General features: G+C 40.3%; 2 protein-coding genes across 3 annotated transcripts; one reads left to right on the forward strand and one right to left on the reverse strand.

Annotated features, from left to right (window-relative positions):
• Window positions 1–963: 963 nt before the first annotated feature.
• MRPL15 (mitochondrial ribosomal protein L15) lies at window positions 964–8,058 on the reverse strand. Its single transcript, XM_053396154.1, has 5 exons — window positions 7,849–8,058; window positions 6,252–6,400; window positions 4,742–4,907; window positions 3,538–3,661; window positions 964–1,421 (listed from the first exon to the last, which is right to left on the reverse strand). The coding sequence occupies exons 1-5, from the start codon at window positions 7,963–7,965 to the stop codon at window positions 1,084–1,086; spliced, it is 894 nt and encodes a 297-aa protein (XP_053252129.1). The 5' UTR covers window positions 7,966–8,058; the 3' UTR covers window positions 964–1,083.
• Window positions 8,059–10,206: 2,148 nt separating this feature from the next.
• LYPLA1 (lysophospholipase 1) lies at window positions 10,207–24,942 on the forward strand. Of its 2 annotated transcripts, XM_053396155.1 has the most exons (9): window positions 10,207–10,426; window positions 12,801–12,832; window positions 14,235–14,300; window positions 15,725–15,772; window positions 17,435–17,505; window positions 19,314–19,387; window positions 20,523–20,624; window positions 21,176–21,352; window positions 22,164–24,942. In XM_053396155.1, exons 1-9 carry the CDS (start codon window positions 10,358–10,360, stop codon window positions 22,215–22,217), a joined length of 693 nt encoding a protein of 230 aa, XP_053252130.1. In that variant the 5' UTR covers window positions 10,207–10,357; the 3' UTR covers window positions 22,218–24,942. The 2 variants fall into 2 exon arrangements, with proteins under 2 accessions (XP_053252130.1, XP_053252131.1); XM_053396156.1 differs by lacking the exons at window positions 10,207–10,426; window positions 12,801–12,832 and adding an exon at window positions 15,054–15,154 and having other exon boundaries at window positions 14,229–14,300.
• Window positions 24,943–25,768: the final 826 nt, after the last annotated feature.

The following is a 25,768-nucleotide window of genomic DNA, read 5'->3' on the forward strand; positions in this document are numbered from 1 at the left end:
TCATTTAAACGGCAGAGAACTGTGTTGCAACATTCTAAAAAAAAGGAAATGTGTTGGATTGTTTTAATTTCAACCTGCACATTGGTCTGACACACACAGATCAGACCATTTCATACGGGGATTAATAAAGGCAGAATTTCTTGTGTGTCTCAAAAGAAGCTGCTCTGATTATTCAGGCAGATTTTAAAAAAAAATTCTTACGAAACCTGCAGATGTAACATACCCTCTTCAAGGGCATCCCTATCTGTCATACATTTGGTAGGCACACAACACAGGGCTTCTGTTATGCCTTCCCCCTGACCATGGAACTAACTCCCTGCTGAGGCATGGGAGTTTGACATGACTATTACTGAAAAACCTGGAGTTGAGTTGCTTCAGTGTAGTTGGTGTATCCACATCAGCAGCTACCACAATTATACCACATAGTAATATGAAACCTGTCTTTAGACTGAGTTGTGGCTTCTTCATATATTGAAAAATATATGTATAATCCGCTTCTGTGCCATCTAGTTAGCTCCTTGCTCAAGCAGAGTTTTGTGCTACAACATCAAAAGAAGCATCCTAGTAGTTTTGACAAGTGGATCAGAGCAGAAGAGCCAGCAGAGGAAGCAGGGACAGCACCACAGCATGCTTTAAAGCTTGAGAAAGGTGACTGTGGGGCTAGAGAAAAGGGAGCAGACACCAGTCAGAGGAATTCAGAGGCTCATATGTGCCAGCTGATTTGTTTTTCTATGATGCCTACTTATAGTTGCAAAGATTACTATTTTAAAACAAAATATTTGATTATATGATTCCAGAAACAATTGCAGAAGCTAGAGGATGGTGTTGTATGTATACGTACACTGTAAAGCAGATTGTAAGCAGGTGAAAAGCACATTTATTAGATACTCAGAAGGAAATCCTGATACCAATCAACTTATCTCACATAAAGGAGGAATTTTTAAAAAACAGATTATGGAACTATTATACAGTCAACATTTTATTATTTTATTTGTACTGTGACTAGCTGTGTATTAATATAAAATAGTGACAATACAGTTTTGTGTTTTGAGTTCTTTTAACAGTTGCCTCCAACCTGAGCATTCATGAGCTGTAGTATTTTAGCAAGTGCTCATCTGTTGGTTTCAGAATTTTCTTTTCTGGCATGTTTACCACCCAACCTGGAGCAAGGCCAAAGAAAATCTGTCTGGGGTCCTTGCGTGTGCTCAGCATTTGGAAGAGTTCATCTTTTGTAATATCTGGTAAGACATAACCATATTTCTTGGAAAGCTCTAGTCTTGCTTCTGAAATCTTCGATGGATCAGCCAGGTAGCCACGATTATTAGGATCTGTATAGTAACGGACAAGATTTTCAGGAGGAAGCATTCGCTTTGGAATAGGCTTGCCTTGTAGGAAAAAGGGCACTGGCTTGCAAAGAATACCTATGTGCAAAATAATGGAACAAAAAAATACAGTATTAGCTACTCTGGCATTTGTGATTTCATTGCCGAAAGGTTAGTGTAGTATAAATATTGTGTTCTTTAGCTTACATCCTCCTGCTGAGTGAGGAATAGGGCCTTCTCTGTGGTGGCTCCCCATCTATCCAACACCCTTCCCTTGGAGGTAAGACTGACACAGTCATAGGATTCTAAGTGGATTCTAAGCACTGGCTGAAGACCTACCTCTTCCTTCTAGGCCTTTGGAGACCAGCTACAAATTGATAGATGTTGTCAGCTCCTCTGATTATATGGTTATAAATTGGATTGAAATTATTAATTGAATGTTACAATGTTGTAATGCTTTGGTGTTTGACTGTAAACCTCCCTAGGTCATAACTGATGGAGGGTGGTTTAGAAATAAATATTTTAATTTTTAATGTGCCCCAAACCATATACACCTGCTATACCTCTAGTGGGGAAATCTCTTAGGAATGACATTCAAAATTCAGAATTAATCTGGAAAAGGTGCCGCTTAACTTATTTGGGCCCATTATGTTTACACAACAGCAGATTTCCGTATTGAATTCATCTATAGCAATTAGAGGATATGAAGTCAAGCACAGAGAATATGAAGTCTGTTCCCTTTATTTTCCATAGGGAAACTGGCCAAACTGCCTGGATGACGGTGAACACACTGAAGCAGAATCCAGACAAGACTGAGTTACTGGTGGCAAATGGGCCACTTGATCTGGATATGGGGAAATATGCCTGTGCTGGACAAGGAATCACATCCTCTCCATAGCTTGCAAGTACTTCTATTGGCAAAGCAACAGTTTTAAACAGGTGTGGATTGTTCTCCAGCACTGGCTGACAAATCTACCGCACCCATTTGTGATAAAATGGGTTTAGCCCCTGTCTTATGTGCCCTAATGTCTCAAGTAGTTTACCACATTGTGCTGTACATGGAACATCCTTTGAAAACATTTTTTATTTTAATGAAATGAAGATGGCTGGACCAGACCAGAGTTCATAAAGCACTAATCCGGGATGACCTTAATTGGCTATCCATTTGTTTCTGGTCTAAATTTGGATAATTTTTTTATCTTTAAAGCCATAAACAGTCTGGGTCCAGGGTACTGTAGTGCCTTCTCCATATATTAACATCAAAAGCAATGTTAACTTTAGGCAATGTCCTCAGTAGTGACCTTTGACAGAGCTGAGGAAGATTCTGTTCCCCAACCCTGCTAATAGCTTAAGTAGCTGCCTACATAGAACTTGTCTTCACATAAAGCAATCACATAAATCTACAGGTCCGAAACGGCAAAAAGTGCAGTAGACAAGACCCTTTTGCAGTAGTTACTTTTCCTATAGCAAAAGGAAAGCACAGGAAGGGAAGCACCTGGAATTCTATTATGCAGGCACAATAGACTAAATCCAGGAGTTCATTTGAATGAGGAATGGTCTCTGATTTGCATGCAATCAAAACACATGAAGTGAAAGGTTGATTGGGGGGGGGAAGGAGCAACAGAGACCCTCGTGCAATTTTAACACCAGTTTATTTAAAGACATGCTGTTGAGGAAAGCATGCAGTGCCAGTGCCAGGTTTAGGAAGGGTCCATGGGCAAGATGTGCTCAGTCAGCTCACCTTGTAAGCTAAAATATCTGTGTTGCTTACAAGCCACCTATAACAACCATTTCCAGACAGATAACTGCTGGCCATTCATTTGCCCTCTTCTTTTGGGCTCAGCCTGCATGACTGTTCAGAGGGCAAGAAAAGTACTGCTCCCTCCTCGTCTTGTTCCAGCTGCTGCTCACTCAAGCAGCAAGAGAAAGGCGACAGAGCAGCGGGGGCAGGGGGATCCATGTCTTCTGAATAATCTCCCTAGCAAGATGCAGGCCTAAGAATGCCAACCCTTTACACCAGCCCAGCTAAAATGGTAGGTGAAATTCTGCTCATAGCTCATTTCTGCATTTTGTTGTTGCGGAAAAATGCAAGGGTTGCCCTCAAGAACCATCTAAAAGACTAGTTGTATATGCTGATAAAGAGCTGCGATGAAAATAAACACTGAATTAGAAAATACTGAACACTTGGACAGACAGAGGGAGTGAGAATTCTTACCCACACTCCTTGGATCATAGAAGGCTGTAGTAATAACGCCACCATTTTTTTCAATAGCAGCAATGGCGAGCTCAGATGCTATCTGCACTTCAATATTAATTTTTGCTGCAAATGTATCGGCACCCTGCAAGTTCACATGAAGAGTGGTTAGGTCACATAAAGATCAACAGGCTCATATTATTCAGCTATCATGCTCTATAATGTGCAGCAAAGAACTGAAAACCTTTTATGGGTCTCAGACGTTCAGGTGCATGGAATATAACATAATTTCATTACTCTTCATCAAAAGAGAGAGAGCAAAGGATACCTTATATTGGCATCCAAACCAGTGTAACTCAAACAGAAAGAAATTTTCCCATCCCTTCTTCCACTTTGTATCCCTTCAAAAATCCTCTCCTGAGAGTTGGGGATTTGTCTTGAGAAACATGGGGTAGGCTCTAAGCTGCTGTTTCGTGGAGCCCAGTTGAAAATATGAAATAGCAATCCTGCTGCACTCAAGATTGATGCTCAGTAGGGTTCACCACCTCCTTTCATAATTAGAATCACAGAAATTATTTAGCATTTGCCATTACAACAGAATGTAGAATTTCATCAAAAACATCTCCATATAAAAAAGACTGAAAACCTATTCGCTTTGAACTATTCACGCCAGCAAGTCAAGCTGACAGGATGCAATATTTGCTTTCACAGAAGTAGCTGTAAGACTAGAAAAAATCATTTGGCTGCTTTCTTCTGCTATTTAAAACTAGACTCCTTTGACATACAACAAACAGATTTTGAAATTCTCTGGAGTTTCAAAAGCAGATTGCTTTTGCTTTGCAAATCCAAAATGCCATATGGCCCAGGAATGAGATACATCTTTGGACTCTGAATTTATTTTCATAATGTTCACCCACTTTGCTGCATTCATCTCTGGAATCTATGTTACATTTAAAAAACTTGTGTGCAACACCAAGAATTTTGATCAAACATCTACTCACCAAACTAGGATTTAACTTTCATCTATTTTTCCATGCTTTCCATTGTTAAAATTATCTGATTTAAGAATGTGTCTTACCCAGCAAAACAAAACCAAGCAATCTGATAATGTATACTGCTCTCTAGTGGAGTGATACCTACTTGTCTTCATCTATTAAAACAAAAACAAAAAAACAGAACATGCCCAAAACTAAATGGCTTAAAATATCATGCATTACAGACCTACCTCCTCCACAAGTTGGATACCATAATCTCTTTTGAGTGGCTGTATTGTTACACCTCTGGCATTTACCAGCTGCGTGAGGTCTATTGGTTGTGTGGGGTCAACTCTACCTAAGTCAATCAGGTACTGTAGCCTTTTGAGAGTGAGAGGCGGATACTGGCGCCTGAGGCTGTACAAACAAAGGAAAACTGTTTTAGAATTTCAGAACTAATGAGAATATACTAAGCACAAAATGCACTGCAAAGCTCCTCCTGTGAAAGTCTCACCGAAGTGAGTGAGATCTGCTCTACTACTGGATTAAGTGCAAAGGGTGCAACCCAAGATATCCATCACAGGGAGGTTGCTGGACTATAGTACCTTTAATCCCACACTACTGAGAATCCGACAACTTCTGGGAAGTACCAGGTTCCCTATCCCAATCGTACCTGGAAAGCAATCCCACTGAATTTTATCATTGTTGTGTTTTTTTTTAAAATAAAAAACATATTGGTTGCAATGAGGCACGAGCGAAGGGCCGCTTGAACTGGGATGGAGAGATTCTCACTCCATACACACTATCTCTTGCATGAGCAAGATAGGTTTTCCGGACCATGGATGGTCTCCGCACATGCCAAATATTCACATACTGTCATAGAAATTTGGCTTCTTGTTCCTTCCTTATAATAGGATTCCAATCTACTTTTATCATGTTGCTGATAGCATTATTAGCAGTGTTCCTTGACTCTAGCTGCAAAAGATTAAGCTGTGCACCAACTGATTTCACTTCTGTACACAACCAAGTACAGTGCCAGATTAAAACTGAGTAGGGTTCTGCTGTTGAGTGCAATGCACAACCTCATCACCTGTTATGACTGGCGCATCAAGACACCCCCTACTTCTATCTAGGCACCTCAGGTCTGATTTGGGATTTGAGAATGGTGGAACAAATAGTAATTTGAATCAAAAGAGCATTTTGCTAATCCTCTTTCCTCTGTGAGAGGCTGGAAAAATAAATCATTAGTTTCTTTTCCATTTCTCAACAATTTAGGCGAAGACGTGAAAAATCTCATCTTTGTTCTGCCTTACCTTCTTAAATATATGCATGTGTTTTAAACAGCAGCGCTTTTAGGTTTTTCTACATGTCTGCATGTAGTGATACTGTACCATGGTTTACTTTAAAAAGACACCCCCCCAAAATGAAAAATACACTGGGCTACATCCAAGTATGTTATACTCAGAGTAGACTCATGAAATTAATGGACCTAAAATAGTGCTGTGTATTGATTTTGAAAGCTGCTCCAGCTACTAACAATGGCCCCAATCTGTGTCCTTCAACTACACCAGTCTGGAGATGGTGCAGCAAAAATAATTTAAATTACCTCCTGCCCCCACCTTCTGTCTTCACTATCACAACTGGAGGGCTCTGGATGCAGCAGTCCACCCCACTGTTCCCAGCTAGGAGTTTGGATTGTGCTTTCAATAAATTTTGACTACAGACATTTTAAAAAGAAAATGATCATGGAAGCAAACTTACTGGTGACCTTTATTGTAGCCATATTTTGGAATAACTAGATAAAATGGAGTTTGGCCTCCTTCAAAGCCTAATCGAGGACGAGTTCCTCTTTTCCATTGGCTTCTGTGAGTTGTTTTCCTCCATTGAGACTTTTCACGCCGACTCTTTTCCTAAAGGAAATAGCCAAACATCAGTTTGTTACATAACACATATTCAGTTTATTTGTGAAAGAATAGTTCTGTGACACAGGTACCCCCCTTAAAAAAAATATCATAGAAGATTGTACAATCTTGTGCACACATACTTGGAAAAAAATCCCCAATGAATACAGTGATACTTAATACTGAGTAAGCATGTATAGGAAATAAGGTCTGACTTTTCGGAACACACCACAAAATAAAACCCCATTAATTTGCATAATCCACAGCAAGGTGAGTGGTGTAGAAAAGTGAGTAGGAAAGAGGCAGAGGTATGGAAGCTGTCAGATAATAGTCTAAAAATAAATTCCACAACTTGTAATGGGTTCCCTGCTACATACAGAAAAAATGACTAACGGTTATTCCACAAATCATGCTTCCTACCGGAAAAGCTCCAGCCATTGCAGCAAAAAGTCCCATGGCATTAAGACAAACTAGCATATTGTGGCATAAGATTTCGTGAGCAAGAGATTATTTCCATCTTTTGGTGTCAGCTTACTTTTAAAGTATATTGTTCCTTGCACGTACAGACTAATTCAATTCATTTCTACTATTATTTATATAAAACGTGAAGCAATTGGAATAGAGAATTTTGCATCATGAATGCAGCATAAATTAAACTTCACCTTTTCAATTAAAAAAATCATTCCTCCCCAGATTTCATGCATTCTAACTGCTTTACTCTCCCATAAGTGACACACCATACATTTAAAGCATGCCCACCCCCTGAATCCTGGGAAGTGTAGCTTACCCCTCAGAGCTACAATTCCTATCAACCTTAACAAATTACAGCTCCTAGGATATGTGTGTGCTTTAAAAGTATAGTGTTTACGTAGCCTAGTGTTTCAGTATTTTTAGAATATGGGAATTGTACAGAATAGGGTAACAATGCTAGAAAACTATGACTGAAATATATGGGCATTAGAAACTGCTCACAACTTTTTAAATATCAGTGCTTGTGTGTATATATACATATACCTGTAAGATTTGTAATTACATATGCCTCAGATGAAGCACGCTCATTCCTAGTAAATATCATGCACTATAAACTGAGCAGACTTTAAGATGCCACAGGATTCTAGGTAAAATATTGTGTACTGTACTCAGATGCAATATGACTGGGTCCAGTAAAAACATGCACACAGGCATCCTTTTGTACTTCTAAGGTCACCCCCACGTGAAGAAAATGAAGCCACACAAGGGGGCCACTTACGGGAAATAAGCTAAACGTGCCCCTCCTTTCTTCTGGGTCCCTTTAGAGACACCAGTGACCCTATCAAAAAAAGGGCAGGCGGCACTGAATAAGGGAGGGGAGGCAGGGAAAATCGCTTAGCAGCGCAGAGGCGGCCTAACGCTGCAGCGTCAAGCGAGGCAGCCGCGGAGCCAAGGCCTCCCTCCTCACCCGCCAGCTTCCAACTCACCCGACTCCGGGCGCCATCGTTCGGCCGTAGATTGGCGAGGCTGACCCTGGGCAAGGTCCGCAGCAGCTCCAAGGCCTTGGCGCGGCCCCCTCCGCCTCCTCCAGCCCGCGCTGCCATCGCTCCCCCGGCGCGAGCGAAGGGCAATGAATTAAGGAGAGAGGAAGCGGCGGCGCGGCGGGAGGAGGGAGAGCCCACGAGAGAGAACCAATCAGCAGGCTCTGCGCCGGCGCAGAAACACCATCAACCCCATGTTGTAGCTGTAGAGAAAATAATAGAGAGGCACCTCTCCCGGTTCCTCGTTTTGTCTTGGTATCTCGCCCACCCTGTGGAACGCCCTCCCATCAGATGTCAAAGAAATAAACAAGTTACTGAACTTTAGAAGACATCTGAAGGCAGCCCTGTTTAGGGAAGTTTTTAATGACTGATGTTTTAATGTATTTTTAATCCTTTATTTTTTTATCATCATCATCATCATCATCATCATCATCATCCATTGTTTTGAGAGAGGGGAAGCACAACGTGTCTGAATTCAATGGAATGGGCATCACATCTCAGTTTGAAGGACAACGGTTCCAGACTTCGCTTCTGTTGCAGGCGGAAGCACGCCGACACCGCTGCCAGATCACAGCTGCGCTGCATTTGGATTTTTACATTTACTATATTCTGTGAACCGCCCTGAGACCCCCCGGGTATAGGGTGGTATATAAATTCAACAACAACAACAATAATACATTGTCTCCTGCAAAACAGCTGTCACTATCATTTATTTCATTTCTGAACCGCAAGTGGTTCTAGGGTGGAGTACATTAAATATAAAACCAAGCTAACCATTCCAGTGAAAACAGCAATGCAATTCCAATAAAAAATGAAAATAGAAAGTCAGTCATACCTCCATACTACAAAATCAGTAGCCTCAGCTGAAATCCTTCCTAATGTCTACCCAGATGTAACCCCGCTGGGCTTTCTCCCAGGTAAACAGGGGCGGGGGGGGGTAGAATTACAGCCTTACTGCATCAAGAAACCACATCATTAAAAGCCTGGATGAAGAAATAAGTCTAGCTAGCAGCAAAAAAGCCAGCCAATGTTGGTGTCAGCTGGATTTTAAGGTGGGTGGCATTTCAGAGCTCCACTGCTGTGAAGCCCCTTTCACCAGATGCAGAAAGGTACAATCTCACTCAGATGGTTTTATACCACTTTAACAGTCCTGAAGAGTAAGTTTACACCTGAAATGTTATTAATCCCACTTCTCTGTAGATGGGAAAGTATTCACTTATTTCAAAATGACACAAACCAACCTTGCTCATTCTGCTGATTGGGCCCTGGATTTGTGCCACAAAGCTTTGCCCCGAGTGCTGGGCACTAGCAAGCCCACCCAGAAGCAAGACAGAAATAAAGAACTTGTGCTCTTATTTTGTGTATGGGAGGGCCCCCCGGAAAATCTTTGTATTTGCGTGTTTCTAAACATTAAAAACAGCCCTACAGTATGCCCTGTGGATGTGAGCTTAATCTGTAATGTAAAAGATTTCCCAGGTTTATTTTGATGCCATTTAGATGACTGCATACCAGCCTTAACATCTGTACATGTTAAGTGTCTTGGAAGAAGCACTCTGCTTGGTAAATGTTTTTAATATTTTCATTGAAGTTTGTAAAAAAAATTAAAATAAAGTTCTGCAGTGCTAATTCCAATACAAATGCAGCTCCCTGTCTATTTATATGCTGCTCTTGAAAAACTTTACCGAGGCAGTTTTAAAACCTCTGAAATTACTCTTACATAAAGACCAGAGTTTTAAAAAGCAGGAATCCAGGCTGTGTCCGGGCTGTTCCTTTTGTTGGTAGGACGGCAATATTCTGGATTTCAATGGCAGATTAAAGCTAAGACTTTTGGTTATGTTCTTCTGTACCTCTTTTATCTCGGAAGCTTTTTTGGTTTGCCTTTTCCATTTTCTTTACGGCCACTCTACAGCAGGTGCGGGGAAACCTGGGGGGAGGATGGGGGACGGGGACCTGACGGTAAACCTCCAGAAGTTGCTTGGACTACAACTCCCATCATGCCTGGCTGCGGGCCACGAAGTCGAAACCCCGTTCCCCATCCTTTTGAGAGAAGAAAACAAAAAGCGGCGGCAATAATAAACTAGAAGCAGGCTGAGCAGAAGCCGTTGTGGTGCTTTTTTTAATTAAAAAAAAACCCACCACCACCCGTGTGCGAATCCATCCCACAGAAACAAAGCAGGCGCTCGAGCGACCCGAAGAGGCCTACACGCTTTTGGGAGGGCCCCCCTTTTAACGGCCGCCCTCGCTTGCTGACGCCACACGCAAGAGAAAGGCACGCACGGGCGTGCGCTCGCTCGCCTCCGCTGACGTAGGAGGCGGGGAAGGCGGGCCCGGCCCAGCTTCCTCCCCGTTTTCTTCCTTCCAATCCGTTTCCCCGCCACGCCCGTTCCTCCTCCCTCCCGCGACGGTTTCTCACCGGCCTCCCCCCGCCCACCCTGCGGGTCGGAGAGTCCAGTGTATGTGCGGCAACAACATGTCTGCCCCGCTGCCAGCCATCGTCCCGGCCGCCAGAAAGGCCACCGCCGCGGTGAGTGAAGAAGGAGCGGCAGCGCCTGGCGCCTCTCGTAATGAGGGGGTGGTCTTTTTTTGGGGGGGGGGGGGAGTTGACCAGGCAGGGGCTGTCGGGGGGGGGGAGGCGTCTTGGGTGTCGCACTCCTAAACTCAATGACTTTTTGGGAGGAAGCCCCGCGGAACGCAGCGCGACTTGCTTTGGAGTCGGAGGGCCCACAGCAGTGTCGTAAGCACCTCCCCCCCCCCCCCGCCTCCTGCCCCTGGCCTGGCTTTTGGACAGGCGCCCTCGCTTGTCTCCCGTTGGGCGGTAATGCCCTTGAGCTGCACCTCAGTCGCCGCCGCCCCCTTGTAGGTAAAAGTCCTGGGTTTTGCTCGAGGTAGCCGGGCTTACTCTTTTAAGTGTGGTGGATGTTATGTACGCAGTATGAACAGACGCGCGGTTTTGACATATGGTAAAGATGCATATTCTGCAAGCAGTTCTTGCAGAAACCAAGCAGCGTTCTCTTCCCCTTCCTCCCATTTCAGGGAAGAAAAACAAAATCTGGCCAAGCTCAGAATCGAATACCGCCAGGTTTCACAATATGAGCCGAACAAAGCATTGTTGCGCTTGAAAATCTTAATTAAGACCGTGCAGCCGCTTGGGTCCTTTCCTTGCCTCAGGTGGTGCTAATCCAAGTTTATGAGCAAGACCCTAAGTAGTAATTTCTTGTGTTAAAATTAAAAATACTTTGCATTTCACGGCCTCGGTGTCAAATCCTGTGTGGGCAGGTGGGAAAATCGCAACTGAATGTCACGGCAATCGGATAAATTGCTGAGAAGGCTTTGGGAAGCCAGCACATGCTCTCATTTGTTGAGAGACTTGGCTGCAACAAAACATTTCATCACCTTTTGCTGTCTCTTTCAAAAGTGTTTGGAATATGAACACTTGCACCAGAATAACCAGAAGTGCGAAGTAGAGCTAAGTGAGTTATTTTAGTGTTAGTTTCCATGCAGGAGTGTCCCACCTAAGCATTTTATTTGCTTAGGTGGTGAGAATTTATAATGAATAACTTGATGAGCAGCACAAGCTACTTCTAATTAGGTTGGTGGGACCCTATATCCCTGAGGACTCATAATAATTATAAGGAAAAGGAATATAGAAAGGCTCATCACAATGAAAGGACAAAATAAACATTCATTATAAGGAAAGAAAGGAAAAAACAAGAACAATTTATTTCAAAGACATATGAGTGGCCAGTTTGATTCTGTAGTGCTATTTTGAGGGCAGAGGTAAAAATGGAACCACCAGAGCATCAACCAGCATGCAGTTTCTTCTTGCCAAGTGGTTCTGAGCTTCCTGGCTTTGCTCCCAGCTCAGAAACTTGCTACCTAGCTCATACTACAAGGTCAAACCAGAACAGGATCACACAAACTTTAATACAAATTGGGTTTTGGTTCTCATGGGTGCTTTTGCATAGGAGGGACCACACACAGTGATCTGTGAGGTGACTGCTCTGTATGTTGAACAGTTTATGTGTGCCTTGCTGCACTGGTTTTCCCCACCCCAAATTCTTTTATCTTTAAAATATGTGCAATGCAGTCCTGTGCATGATTCTTTGGAAGTCCCACTAAGTCAGAGGAACGCAACACTACATTTCTTACAGTGCTATGGGCATAATCACAAGGTTGGAACTGATCAACATGGTGGTCCAGTACTCAGGATGATAGTTAGTGCGTGGAGGAGCTGCCGTGCTAAGGCAGTTTTGAATGACTTGCTTACATACATGATGGATTCATTGTGAAAAAAGAAAAAGGTGAACCTCAAGCAGGTGCCCAAGGTAAATGTGGTTCACAGTTCAACTACCAAATACATTTCAACAAATGCTTTCACTATAGACAACTGTAAATACCAATAGACAAGAATTAAACCCAGTAACCTCCAATCAAATATTGCTTATAACTTAAAGGTGCAAATAGAATACAAAATAGATGGCATTGAACCACTTCTCTGCACTCCACTGCTATGGGAATTCTAGCTTTACATACTAGCCAATTCTAGCCATATGGAATATGTTTTCAAGATGGTTATTAAAAGCAGTCTTAGAACTGTCAACCAACTGTTCATATTCTTCTCCAAATACAAAAATATGTGAACCAGCTGTGAGCTTATGCTTGTCAAAGAAGCCTTACTGTATAGATGGCTTCTGGTGTTTGAATGAGAACAACAGTTATATCCTTCTTCTGTCCTTATCACATGAGCTCCCTTTATTTATTTACATGTGGAGTCAAGATTTAATGGAAGTATGTGGGTAGTTGCTGAAGAGTTAGGTGCATGCTCACTGTAGATAGCTTTGTACCATGTAATATTTTTTAAAAACAAATGGTCTAATTAATGTGCTGTTAACTTCTAGGTCATATTTCTTCATGGATTAGGAGATACTGGGTAAGTGAAATATTTAGCTTGCTATATGATCTTAGCCATTAAAAATGCAGCTTGCTACTTACAAGAGAATATGCTATGTGTTGAATTCTCACCGCAGCCGAATCTACATAAGCTCCCCTCATGACAGCTTACTACTGGCTTGTGTACATGCAGTGCTCAACCTCCGTATGTTAATAACATTACTTCTGAACAGGATTACTATATCCTGGGATTTTTCAGACTAGTTTTATTACTTTTTAAAAAAATTCTGCATTTTACTTCCCTTGCGCATGCCACATGGAACAACAGTATAGCATTGTTAGTATTATCAGTGGGAGTGGCCTTAATCCTGTAGAACTGGCTTGGCACCCCACCTAACTTTCTTGCCCCACCTTTGAGCTCAGGGTGGCCAGGAGTTTTATCTTCTATTTTTCTCTCAATGGCTAAACAGTCATGACTATTTGTTTATTTATTGGGCAACACTTCCCAATATACACCTTCATTTTTGTTCTCCTTGGGAGAGTGTAATCTCTTCATCGACCTGCATAGGGAGAGGGAGGGTGGGAAAAGCATAGGTCTCCAGGAACAACTTGGGTGGCAGAAATAACATCTCTCCCCCCCCCCCCAACACTGATCCTGTTATTCCAAGGGTCCCTGGTTGGTGGCTGGGCTTCTCCCAATCACCATTCATTTCCCCCTGTTTTTCTGGCTATGGAAGGAGTCTATGTATGGTTTTGGGTGTAAAGATTCAGGTAAGAATAAATTTAGTCCTTGAAATGTGTTTAGTGGTTTAAATAGTGCCCTGGAATGTATCCTTTTAAACTTACATGCAGGTTGTCACCTGATTTAAGTTAATGGCTGGAAATTAGTCTAGAAAAGAATAAACGGGAATCCTCTTCTAATATTTTTCTTTCACATTGTGCTTCCTTAAAGCTCCTCCCTACAGAAGTAATTATTTTATACACTTCAATGTCTTTTTGTTCCAGTGGGGCTTACTTTGTAGTAAGTCCGCTCAGGACTGCCATCTTTGGATGCTTAGAGTTACCAAAAGTTACATTTTGAAATTAATATTTAATTAACAAGTGTGCAGTTGAACTGGCTGTAGCAATAATTTTTGCTTTACATTACTGTCTTATTTATTTTCAGTCTTGAAGCTGCATCCAAGTCTTCACCTTGTAGTCAGCATAAACTGCAAAATAATACTGATCTAAACATTGAAGAATTGGAAATCTGATTAAATCAAATTTTAAAAAAAAACCTGATAGAAATGGATCCTCCTTTTAAGTGTTGGGTTTTATATACTAAAAAAGAGGATGGCTAAATTATGACATAAGTAATGACTTTGGATAGGTATTTAAATTTAAACTGGAAGATTTTAAATGACAAGCTTTTTTGTTTTTTTGTTTTGTCTGTATTTTAATAGACATGGGTGGGCAGAAGCATTTGCTGGAATCAGAAGCCCACACATAAAGTATATTTGCCCACATGCGTAAGTATAGTAATCCTTTTTGGTTACTGTTCTTCCCCCAACCCCATTTTCAAAATTAGATGGCAATTACATGTTTTGTAACAGACGGCCTGAAGGTTTTCTTTGAGAAACAAGGAGTTGCTATACATTCAGCTTTTTGGTTCTTCTTAAAATTAAATACAGACAAGAAGGCAAATCCTTGGTTAACTGCATCTAGAATTTCTAGCTGCTTGAGATGACCAAATGGCTGCAAAAATCTGCTTCTGGGGCTCAACAGCATGCATCCAAGAGATTCCCCAGCTGTATTATTTATTTGTTTCTGTATACCCCACCCTTTCTCCCAGAGGGAGCACAGAGTGACTAACAGTATGGTGCAACAATAAGAAATTCAAGGTAGCAGGGAAATGCAGGCGCCTAGAGGCTTCCTTCTGAAACATTTTTAGGTTTTATCATTACAGGGGCTCTGGATTACATTAGAATTTCCTCTCCTGTGGAATATCCTTAAATAACTTGAGGCATTGTACAGGTTGTGGTACAGAGTGCAGCCTGACACTTTAGAGAGAGACTGAAGAAATAGTAAGGTAATTTAGGTGTAAGCCTGAAAAAACCATGCTTTGATCATTCTCAGGTACACAAAAATGAATTTCAAAGAGAACATGAGCTATAAATGAAGTCATTAAACTTACGACTTAAAGTGATAGAATCTTCAATATCCCACATTAAGTCCATGCTTTGCCATGTATCTTATAAGTATGTACGGTTTTTTTATTATAGGACACAGATTCCCAAATGGTGGCTTGGGACCACCTGGGAAGTACCACTTGACAGAACTGCAAAACAAGGAGTATGACTTCAATGAAGGGGTGGGGCTGAAGGTGGGTCCCAAACACACAAAATCTTCATGGTGAATCCTAAGTTATGTATTATACTGCCTTGTCCAAGTAAGCCAACCAAGATAAAAGATTTCAGGAATGGAAAAAAGCCCTTTATGCCCAAGTCTTGGATCAAAATGCTCAGTCTTATTTAGGGACTGGTAGGTTGAAAAGGTAGGAAAGAATAGGTCCATAACATGTATTTTGTTTCATGACAGAAGGAACACAGGAAAACAGAATGTATGAAATACCAGGAAATGATCTATTGGCTCCCAGTGGGTCAGTGAGCACAGGTGGAGAAATGTACGTGATTCACATAGCACTAATTGTGATGGGTCACCATATTTGTTGACCAAGACATGACAGGTATTTGAGCAGCGGTAAGAGGGTCAGAAAATTTCATTTCCTGTCTTGGCCAGTTACAAAGTTTCTCACTAAGGAGATCTGCCTATTGTGATATGATCTTATCAGGAGTTAGTGATGGTACCATTTACATATTACAGAAACACATGAAAATGATTGTTTTGAATGTTTTTACTAATTTTTTTTAAAAAAATTCTCCCCAATTTCCAGGCCAGTTATGCCAGTTTCTTTAAACATGAACATGGCTATGCCTTCTTGGTAAGTAGTGGATTTGCAAAAATTTTGTCATTTTTTAAAGGTTTGTTGCATTCTCTGTCCCTGAACGTACAATGTTATTTATTCCAAATGGAGGAATATTGAAGGAGACAGAGGAGAGGAGATTGATTTTGGTCACTACATAGTAAAATGAGGAAGGGATATGGATGCAATAAAAACTGATTGAACCTTAATTTCACGTAATGTGTGATATAAAGCACTATGGTCACAGTTGTGTCTTTTCTGTGGACTGCAGCTCAAAGAGGAAGAGGCCTATGTTTAGTCTAGCACAGGCATCCCCAACCTGCGGCCCTCCGGATGTTTTGGCCTACAACTCCCATGATCCCTAGCTAACAGGACCAGTGGTCAGGGATGATGGGAATTGTAGCCCAAAACATCTGGAGGGTCGAAGGTTGGGGGTGCCTGGAGCATATAGTCAGACACATTGCTGCCCATTATGCCAGCGTTTCCTTTCATTCACATGAATTTGGGTACTGACACATGGTTTTGTTCAGAGTTTGCTTTGTATTCCTCCTGTATAGCACATGTTGCTGTTTAGTTTCAATCATAAACGTGCCTTTTATGCCTATCATAAAGACACAGTAACTGTCTCTGGTTTGGATCTGATCTGTGGTTTGTTTCAAAGCTCATGTTCATGTTAAGAGTTGCCTACATTGGAGCTCTAAGACTTATAAAAGCTGGATGGCAGGCAGCATTCTTCCCTACACACAGATTTAGTGGCAGAAAAGCTATATCATTTTATAATCGTTCACAAAGTGCTTAAAAGCTCAGACATATTACCAGAAAAAGTGACCAGTATAGCTAACCCTACCTCTTGCTTGCCTCTCCCTTCTTCAACTCCATCCATCGAACTGTTTCCTCAGATCCTTGATTTCCATCCTGCGTTCATTCAGCCACAATTCTTTGCAAACACTGTTGTTTCTCCCCAACAATCCCTTCCTTCCAGAAGCATTCAGCTTTGATCCCTAAGACCCTGCGTAAGGTTTTCTATGCCTGTTCATTTGTCCTCTTCTTTCCTTGGCTGTCTTTCATGCCTGTACATACTCTGGCTATTTCCCCCTCAGGTTTCTGTATCTCAATCTACTGTTGACTGTGCCACCTAACCTTTAAGCTTGCTACACCATAGTCTCCTAAAACCTTTACTCACTCAATTTATTTGTCTTGATGATACAACTCCCGCTGTTCCTGTAGTTGAGTGGTAGTTCAAGTGCTGTTGGTGCCTGACTCCCATCACCTCTAGCCAGCATCACAAATGATCAGGCATGATGGCAGTTGTAGTTCATAAACATCTGCAGCAACACATTGACTAAACCTGCTATAGCCCGTGTAAGCTTTTAGTTCTTGTCCAGCTGCTACCTTGCTTGCTTTCCTTGGAAGAGGCTGTTTCTCAAGTCCTCATCTGACCTATGACAGTTCACCACTTAGATTATCTTTAAAAGTTTAGATACACAGACTTTCAGTACCAAAGGTTTTGTCACCCTTTTTATATTACAGCATAAAGAAAAAGGCTTTATTCTGCTAATACTATGGATTACATTTTTTTAATCACTTCCTGATTGTGCAAAAATAAATAAATAAATAAAGCAAGCCAGGTAGTGCTTTAAAACCTTTCCCACTAAATTTATCTACATTGTTTCATTTAAGGTTTGATATCATTGGCCTCGCTCCAGATTCACAGGAAGATGAAGCTGGGATTAAGCAAGCATCAGAGAATGGTATGTTCTATCTATAACAATGTTATGTTCACTACATGAGCAGAGCTTTTTTGATCAGACCCATCTAGTCCAGCATCCTGTTCTCGCAGTTGCCAGCCAGATGCCTATGGGAAGCCCATAGGCAGGACATGAGTGCAACAGTGGTTTCTCTTCTTGTCCTTCCCAGCAACTGGTATTTAACTACATCTTCATGGGCAGCTTGTGTTTCTGTGTTGTACAGTGAAAAATGGAGCCAATTTTTTAGTGCATGTCACAAAAGCTATGTGTATGGTCACCCTGCACATTTTGGGCCTTCCCAGAATTCAGTCCTCTGAGGAAAAATGGGCCCCTATTCCTATTCTGATCCAAACCACAGAATGACTACAATCTTAATAGAATGGGTGTTGCCACATTGTGGCATTGTAGTCAGGACATTTCTTTTGACCAGGGGCTGTATCCCATTATGTCACTCAACTTTTTGAATACTATTCCTAGTTCTCACCTCTCTTCATTCTCCCTTTTTCTACTTGCAATTGCATCATTTATGTTCCAGACAAATAGGTAGGTTGCAGACAAATAGTTTAAAGTACAGTCATACCTCGGGTTGAAGTAGCTTCAGGTTAAGTATTTTCGGGTTGCGCTCTGTGGTGACCCGGAAGTAATGGAGCGCGTTACTTCCGGGTTTCGCCACTTGTACATGCGCAGACGCTCAAAATGATGTCACACACATGCATGGAAGCGGCGAATCGCGACCCGCGGACGCAGGTTGCGTTCGTTTCAGAATGCGAACGGGGCTCCGGAATGGATCCCGTTTGCATCCAGAGGTACCACTAATCTGAACTTGAGAAGAAACCCTAACGAGGTGGTTCTGATTACTTCTTTGCTACCATAACTAACCAAAGTAGAATGCGAGATTTCTGCAACCTCCAATGCACTCCATCTAGTCATAATCAAATCCTATTACATGATCTGTATTTGGGGCTCAATTCTTATGCAGTTTTGTTTTGATTGATCAGCTGCACTTATTATATATTTTATTTGTATTAATATATATAGTTTACAGCTTCGGGAGCCTTGGGTTAAAAATTGGTATATACTGTACAGGTAAGCAGACAAAGTACAGGTAAGCAGACAAAATGGGAAAATGGCTCACCCTCTTGAAGGTGTCTTGGACCATAACTTTAGGGTAGATGGAGTCATATTTGTCACCTAAGAATCAGTAGAATTTCACTGATTGCTAGGAGTGTATTATGGGCTGTCCCGTGAATCCACTGGATGAAACAGCGAAAGAACGTTGCCTCAGGAGAGTGAGGAAAATTCTCAGGGATGATTCACACCCTGGCTGGCACTTTCTTGATCTCCTGCCCTCAGGCAGAAGATATAGAAGCATGATTAGTCGCACCAACAGGGTAAAGAACAGCTTCTATCCGTGGGCTGTTAGGCTGCTGAATGAAAAAATAACAACAGGGCAACTGACTTTTGGGTTTGGTGTGTGTGTGTGTCAGTAAACGAGGGGAATTAAGACTAAGAGAGCTGAGTGGGGGGTGCTCGTGTAATTTCACTGTATACAAGTTGTACAAGAGACAATAAAGTATTTCAATTTAAACCTTTGCCTGTTTTACCTTGTCCTGAGGTAGTCTTTTAGGTGAGGCTTTATATGCTTAGCAAGAGAGAAGATTCTGATCTCATTATCTGTAGCCATGCCTGCGGCTGGATAATTGGATAAATGTCTCATCTTTACCTGTTAGCCCCACAGTGGCTCTCTCCATGACAGTCAATTGTCTACTTTTTTGTGATGACCATTAACAGTTAGCTTTTTATGGTTGCAGTGAAAGCACTTATTGAGCAAGAAGTAAGGAATGGAATACCCTCAAACCGAATAATTTTGGGAGGATTTTCTCAGGTAAAGCCAATTACTTTTTTTTTACATCTAGCACTATTTCTGTGTAAGTTGAAAGTGACTTTTATAGTATGACACACCTGCTATTATTACCATATAACATAGAATCTAGATAGCTTTTCCATTTTTTTCTGTGACCTTCAAAAGACCCACAGCACATTTTTAGTGACATTTTCTTGTGCCTATGTTCATCATAGTTGATTAGCATTTGGCAGCATAAAGTTTTTCTGGAGTCTTTGTGAATTGGACATACCTCCTATTTACCTTTCCTCAAAGCTCAGGTTGAGCAGCAATTTTCAAACGCATAAAATATGCTAAAAATAAAAGTTAGTTCCATATGTTCTTGGCACTGATAGTTCTACCTGAAATATACCTTGCAGACCTTTTAGAGAATGTTCTGATCTTGGCATGCACTCTGATACAGGAATACACAATCTGTGGAGCAACCACTGAAGAATATATGTCAATCATTTTTACTTGGCTTGTAAATGTTATAATTTCTAGGTTAACAGCATGAGGTACAGGAGATGAAGTGGTCCCTTGGAGCTCAAGCTATCATAAAGGACTAATATGCTTAATTAAGTATGGCTCTTGTGCATGGGAGTTAGTATGGTTGCATTTGCTGTACAGCAGAGACTGCCTAGAGCAAGCTGTAACAAAGAGAGATTTGCTATTTTTAAAATACAGTTTTACAATAAATAGTTTCACAGACCCCTTTGTGCCTCCTCAGTAGTGTCCCCAAACACAGCCACTTTGCTCATTCTTATCCAAATGAAAGGAAAGGAGCTGGGCCACCTGAACTCCAACATCCTTCCAGGTCCTTGTAGAAGAAGTGCCCATAGGAAAACAAGTTTTACAGTCGGCCCAAGGATTGGAAGTGAAAGATTCAAATACAGAACACACCTGAAGGGAGTTGGGGTAGTGGGAGAACATATTGCCTCAAGGAGGTCTGCCTTGTATTTTGAGAACCATTAATGTAAAGATCTATGAGTTTATGATTCTAGTATATAAAAATGCAGATGTGCTGTTTGACCAGTTTCTAAATGTTGGTAAGGAAGCCTAGCTGAAATTACAGCATTTTCAGTGTGCATATTTTAATATGTAATTGCAGTAATGAGTGCTCTTTTGGTTTCACTAGGGAGGAGCTTTATCGCTGTACACAGCTCTCACAACAAATCAGAAGCTGGGGGGTATTGTAGCACTCAGCTGTTGGCTTCCGCTGCGGACCTCATTTCCACAGGTAGTGTACTGCTGTTCTAAAATTCAAAAGAACTGAGGTTGGTTATATTAAAAAAGCTTTCCATTTATATTTCTGCATTCAGTTCTCATGACAGAAAGGCATAATTATCACAGTCAGTAATAAAGGCAGCTTACAGCAAGTTAAAGAGCATTCTGTTTGGTCCATTTCTCTTCTTAGATCTTGACTATAGAAAAATATAAACAGTATTTCATGAACCCAAGAACTTAAAACAGGTTTCATGCATTTCTAAAGAAGGCATTGTGATATCAGCTGGATGTTTCTTCAGGACCTTTCACTAGAACAGCACATGAAAATGATATTTTCCTTAAAGTGTTAGTATGAGAGGCTTAGCCAGTGGGGTGCCTTCCAGATTCCTTTTCCCATCCAGCCACAAAGTTGACTTCATGATGCTGACCTAGCCACTGTGACTCAGACTAACCTATGTCATAGAGCAATGAGATGAAAGGGGTGGTGAACTGCTCAGAGGGCTAAAATAAAAAGTTGTTCATACCTTTCACCTCTTAATGTTCTAACATATTGCCTTTTGACAGGGTCCTATCAACTGTGTCAACAGAGACATTCCCATTTTCCAGTGCCATGGTGACCGCGATCCTTTAGTTCCGCTTATGTTTGGTTCTGTCACTTCTGAGACACTAAAGACTATGTTAAATCCTGGCAACATAAGTTTTAAAACTTATTCGGGAATGATGCATAGCTCGTGTATTGAGGTAATTGTTCTACAAAATACTGATGTCATCTGAAGTGATGTTCTGTTTCTTTGTTTTCCATTTAAGCCATACTAGTATATAAGACCTTGAAACAATTGTAACAATATAATTTTATTTTCAAGAACTGGTTGAAAGTTATTAAACATTTTAAAAACTCATTCAATAGATACAATTGAAGGATAGGATACAACTGTAATAGACTTAACATTGTCCTGCACTTCCTCTTTCTAAGTAATATCACATTTTGAACCAACTAAATATCCAGTATTTCGGAACATAATTCTAACTTCCTTAGCATGGAACCTGCTGACATTATATGCAATGCAGTCATACATCTGTACTCAGAAATAAGTCCCAGTAAGTTCAATGGGACTCACAGGTTAGAGCAAAGTTTTCCAAAATTTTCATGTTGATGACACACTTTTTAGACATGCATCATTTTGCAACACAGTAAATCAGTTTTACTAGCAAACTGGAGGTTAAACTAACCATTTCCAGCCCTAGAAGGAGCATGAGGAGTGTTTGCGTGACACATCTACACACTGCAGCCAACACACTCCATTTGGAAAGACTCTTGGTCCAAAACGGTGCAGATACAATGGCAGGCTGACTGTATGTGGGACTTTCTTTTTTAGTACTGTAAAATGACAGTTTGTGTTTTAAGTTTGGTTGAATGGAAAAGAATCAATGCTTTCTAGGCTAAGAATGACTTTGCATTGTAAGGAATCCAGCCATATGCTTGGTTTTATTGTGTATTGATTCCTGCAATATGCATAATTAAACCAGATCACTGTTTTTTATCCCTTAACAGGAAATGATGGATGTGAAGCAGTTTATTGACAAGCAACTACCTCCAATTGACTGAAACTATGTGAGAAACCTTTTGTTAAATGCACCAGCAGCAGTTGTCACCTGTACTAAATTCTTTCTTTTCATGCAGCCATTTCTAAAGTATTTCTGTGCCTACAGTGTTAACTGTATTGCAATGAATAGGTCACATAACTTTGAGAAGTAATGCTCTTACTTCACTGGCCGCTCAAACTTCACTGGCCGCAGTGTAGATGCAAGGCAGAGGAAAAGCATGTTAGAATATAATTAGGTATACTCCTCCATGCTTGATTGTTCCAAATTTACATTTGTCTCTTGATAACTGAATACCTCTTCTTTAAAATAATTGTTTAAATGAGAACAGTTTATGTTCCAGACCTGTTTTATTACTGCTTGCAAAATTGGCATTAATGTATTATACATACAATATGCAGTATGTAAAACTGAGTAAGCATACAGTGGTAGGATAAGTATATATACTTAAAGATCACGTTTAATCAATATTATTGCATGAGCAAGGGAAGACTGTTGCCCAGTCTTTAATTATTCCTGCACATTGATGAAATACAGTATTATCACCTCCCTGTGTGTCAGGCTACTTTGAAAACTTAAAGCACCTGATCTCTTAAGTCAGATTCCTACTCAACTGCACTTAATATGATTTTAATATAAATCTTTAATACAATGAATTCCTAGCATAAGCTCTCCTAAAGTGTTGCAAAACTTAAGCTCTCAAATGCTCTTAAGTAGCCTTGTAAAATTTCTGAATTAAAAGTAAAAGAATATATTTTATGAACAATTTATTGTAAATTGCTTTCTTCTGCTATAGCAAAAGCAGGAATGTGCTGTGGTACAACCACAGATGTAATAGACAAGTGGATCTAGAAAAGTCATTGGACTAATTTTTCTTAGCACAACAGTGTGACTTTTTTGTTTTAAAATGTTTCAGACTTCAAGTCTTTGTCAGACTAGTATCTCCCTCACATCCCAAAGTTATGGCAAATATTTGAGAAATAAAGTATTCTTCCTTGCTCAACCTGCCAAACCTTACTGCATTTTAATCTATACATATGCAAATAAAATTTGAAGCTTCCTAAGTAACTTGTATAGCCAGCTTCAAAAATTTTCATGTAATGTATTCAGAAGCAGTATTGCTGATTTGGTGGTAGTGCAAATCATAAATATGTAGAAAAATTTGGAAATTTCCCCTCTCTTCCAGGCCATCACTGAAGTTCCACTATTTTGCTAACTGTCTTGGCATTACACTGCTGATACATATCTTATTCTTAATGATGTTGAAATTACAGCTTCTGGGGTTTCTTCTATTATCTCTCTTCTTTATGCATATAATCCAAGCGTAGGAATACAATCCAACAGAGTCATATGTGCACGAAGACAAGCATTTATTAAGTTACAGATGTTACAGTGTTCCAAGGATGTTTGTAATGTGACTGTAAGTACTTCTCCTATCTAGCTTTGTATATCACATTCCTTGAGCCTTGCTGGACTTTCTGTAGCCTCAGGGCCATCTATATACCAGCAGAATTGGGCAGTAAAGTGGTTCCTGGTCTGCACAAGTTCAGATTTCAAATGAAAGAATAGGTTTGACTATTCTTAGCAGTCTCTCTAACTTGCTGTGTGCTAGGGGAGAGTTTGAATGAAGAAATGAAACATGCCACCTTTCCATTTGTAGAAATGGATTTCTACATTGCATACAATGCATTTCAGGAACAGCTTTACCACTTAATTCTGCTGAATAGAATTCAGCCCTTAAACAGTAGTGAATGCTTCTGTACTCAGCCTTCTTTCCAAGATATTTCAGTGCTGAGGACCTCTGCAAGAGCTGGTGTGCACAGGATTTCAATATGAAACCAGTGTGACTCTCCTGAGTGCTTGTCCTGTTTATACTGGAGAATAGTTTTCAATATAAATTATAGCTTGCAGCAGAAGGCAATCTGTCATTTTTCTGGCAATGTGTGAATTTTTTTTCAGATCCTTGCTTTAACAGAAGTTGGTCTGCTAAAAAGTATTTCTAATGGAATAGATATGTTCTATTAAGCAGTAGTGAAAATAGATGTTTTGATTTACTAGACTAGATTCATGTTTTATCAACTTGTGTGAAACTACTGAAATAAAAATGGTAGTACTCCAATAAGATACACATTTAGTTCACTTTGAAATTATAGACATGTAACATTTTGTCAAATCAAAATTTGATATCCAGTATTAGATGAAATACTTAATTGCCAACTTGCTGATAAATATTAATTATATTGTATGTATATTACAGCGTAAATGCTGCATCAAAGGAAAAAACAATGGCTTCATTTTACCCTGATAGGATGTAGCCTTTATTTTTCCCTTAAGTATTGTACAATGTCAATGCAGTGAATTGCTGAAGGAGTACAGTACTCTAACTTGTTATTCTAGATCTGTTAATTAAATGTTTGTCTTAGTGAGGTGTATTGCACTTCATTAAACTGCAAAATGCATCTTTTTATAAATAGGTGCTATTGACACTCAAAATGAATATAGTTTTAAGAATGTATTGTATAGGATGTTAATAAAGCCACATGTTTAGGCTGGGATATTTTATAAACAAATTTAATTTGGCTTTCTTTTTCCCTAAGTTGTAGAAATACACAGTTAAGGTAACATCTTGATTTTATATTTGTTTATAGAAATAAGTCTTGTTGAAATGGCTTTCTTGTAATTGAAAATTGTAACCTTTCTGTTACTGTGAAATAAACTCTGAACAACCATTACATGAACCATTTCTTGATAGCAGAGTAAAGGCTGCAGACTTTATATATGTAAAGTAAAGCAAAAGATGGAGAAGGGAATATTTCATCTTTTAAAAGGACCTTATATTATCTTTCATTTATAAATCTCAAAGCCATTTACAATATATATGTGTATAACCCCCCCATTGAAATCCATACAGTTAACTATCTAAATAGTAATAATTTCAGGAACAACAGCAACAAGAATAAAAAATAAATCTTGCAGTAAGAGTCAGCAAATAAACAGAAAGATATTTTAACTGCTTGCAAAGGCACGCAATGTTTGTAGGGTAATAACTGATGCTACAATAGAGAAGTTTAATATTAAAAGCAGGTGGTCTTTCAGATATTAGGGCTTTAAACACCAATGTGAGCATCTTGAATTGCACCTGGAAATGAAGGCAACCAGTGCAACTGTTTTAGAATGGGTTAAATCAGACCTAAATGGAACCTCAGCCTGCAATTTGGCTGCTGCATTTTGGACCTACTGAAGTTTCTGCATCATCTTCACTGCACTAATACAATCTGGAAGTTGGCAGAACATGGAGTACAGTGGCCAAATAATCTCCGTCCAAAAGGAATCATAGGTGGCAAACCAGCTGGAGCTGAAAAAGGCACGCCTAGTCATCGAAACCGTCTGAGCCTCCAGTGATAGTGATGAATCCAGGAGCACCCCAAAGTGGCAAACCTTCTTCCATCCAGGGTGGTCTGCTAAGGGCTTAGTATTTATTTTTTAAGCAATTATTTTTTAAGCAATAAAAGTTTGGGTAAAATAAAAATGTCAGTTGATGTCTGTGAGTAATAA

Source organism: Podarcis raffonei, chromosome 7 (genome assembly GCF_027172205.1).
Source record: "Podarcis raffonei isolate rPodRaf1 chromosome 7, rPodRaf1.pri, whole genome shotgun sequence".
NCBI classification, from domain to species: Eukaryota; Metazoa; Chordata; class Lepidosauria; order Squamata; family Lacertidae; genus Podarcis; species Podarcis raffonei.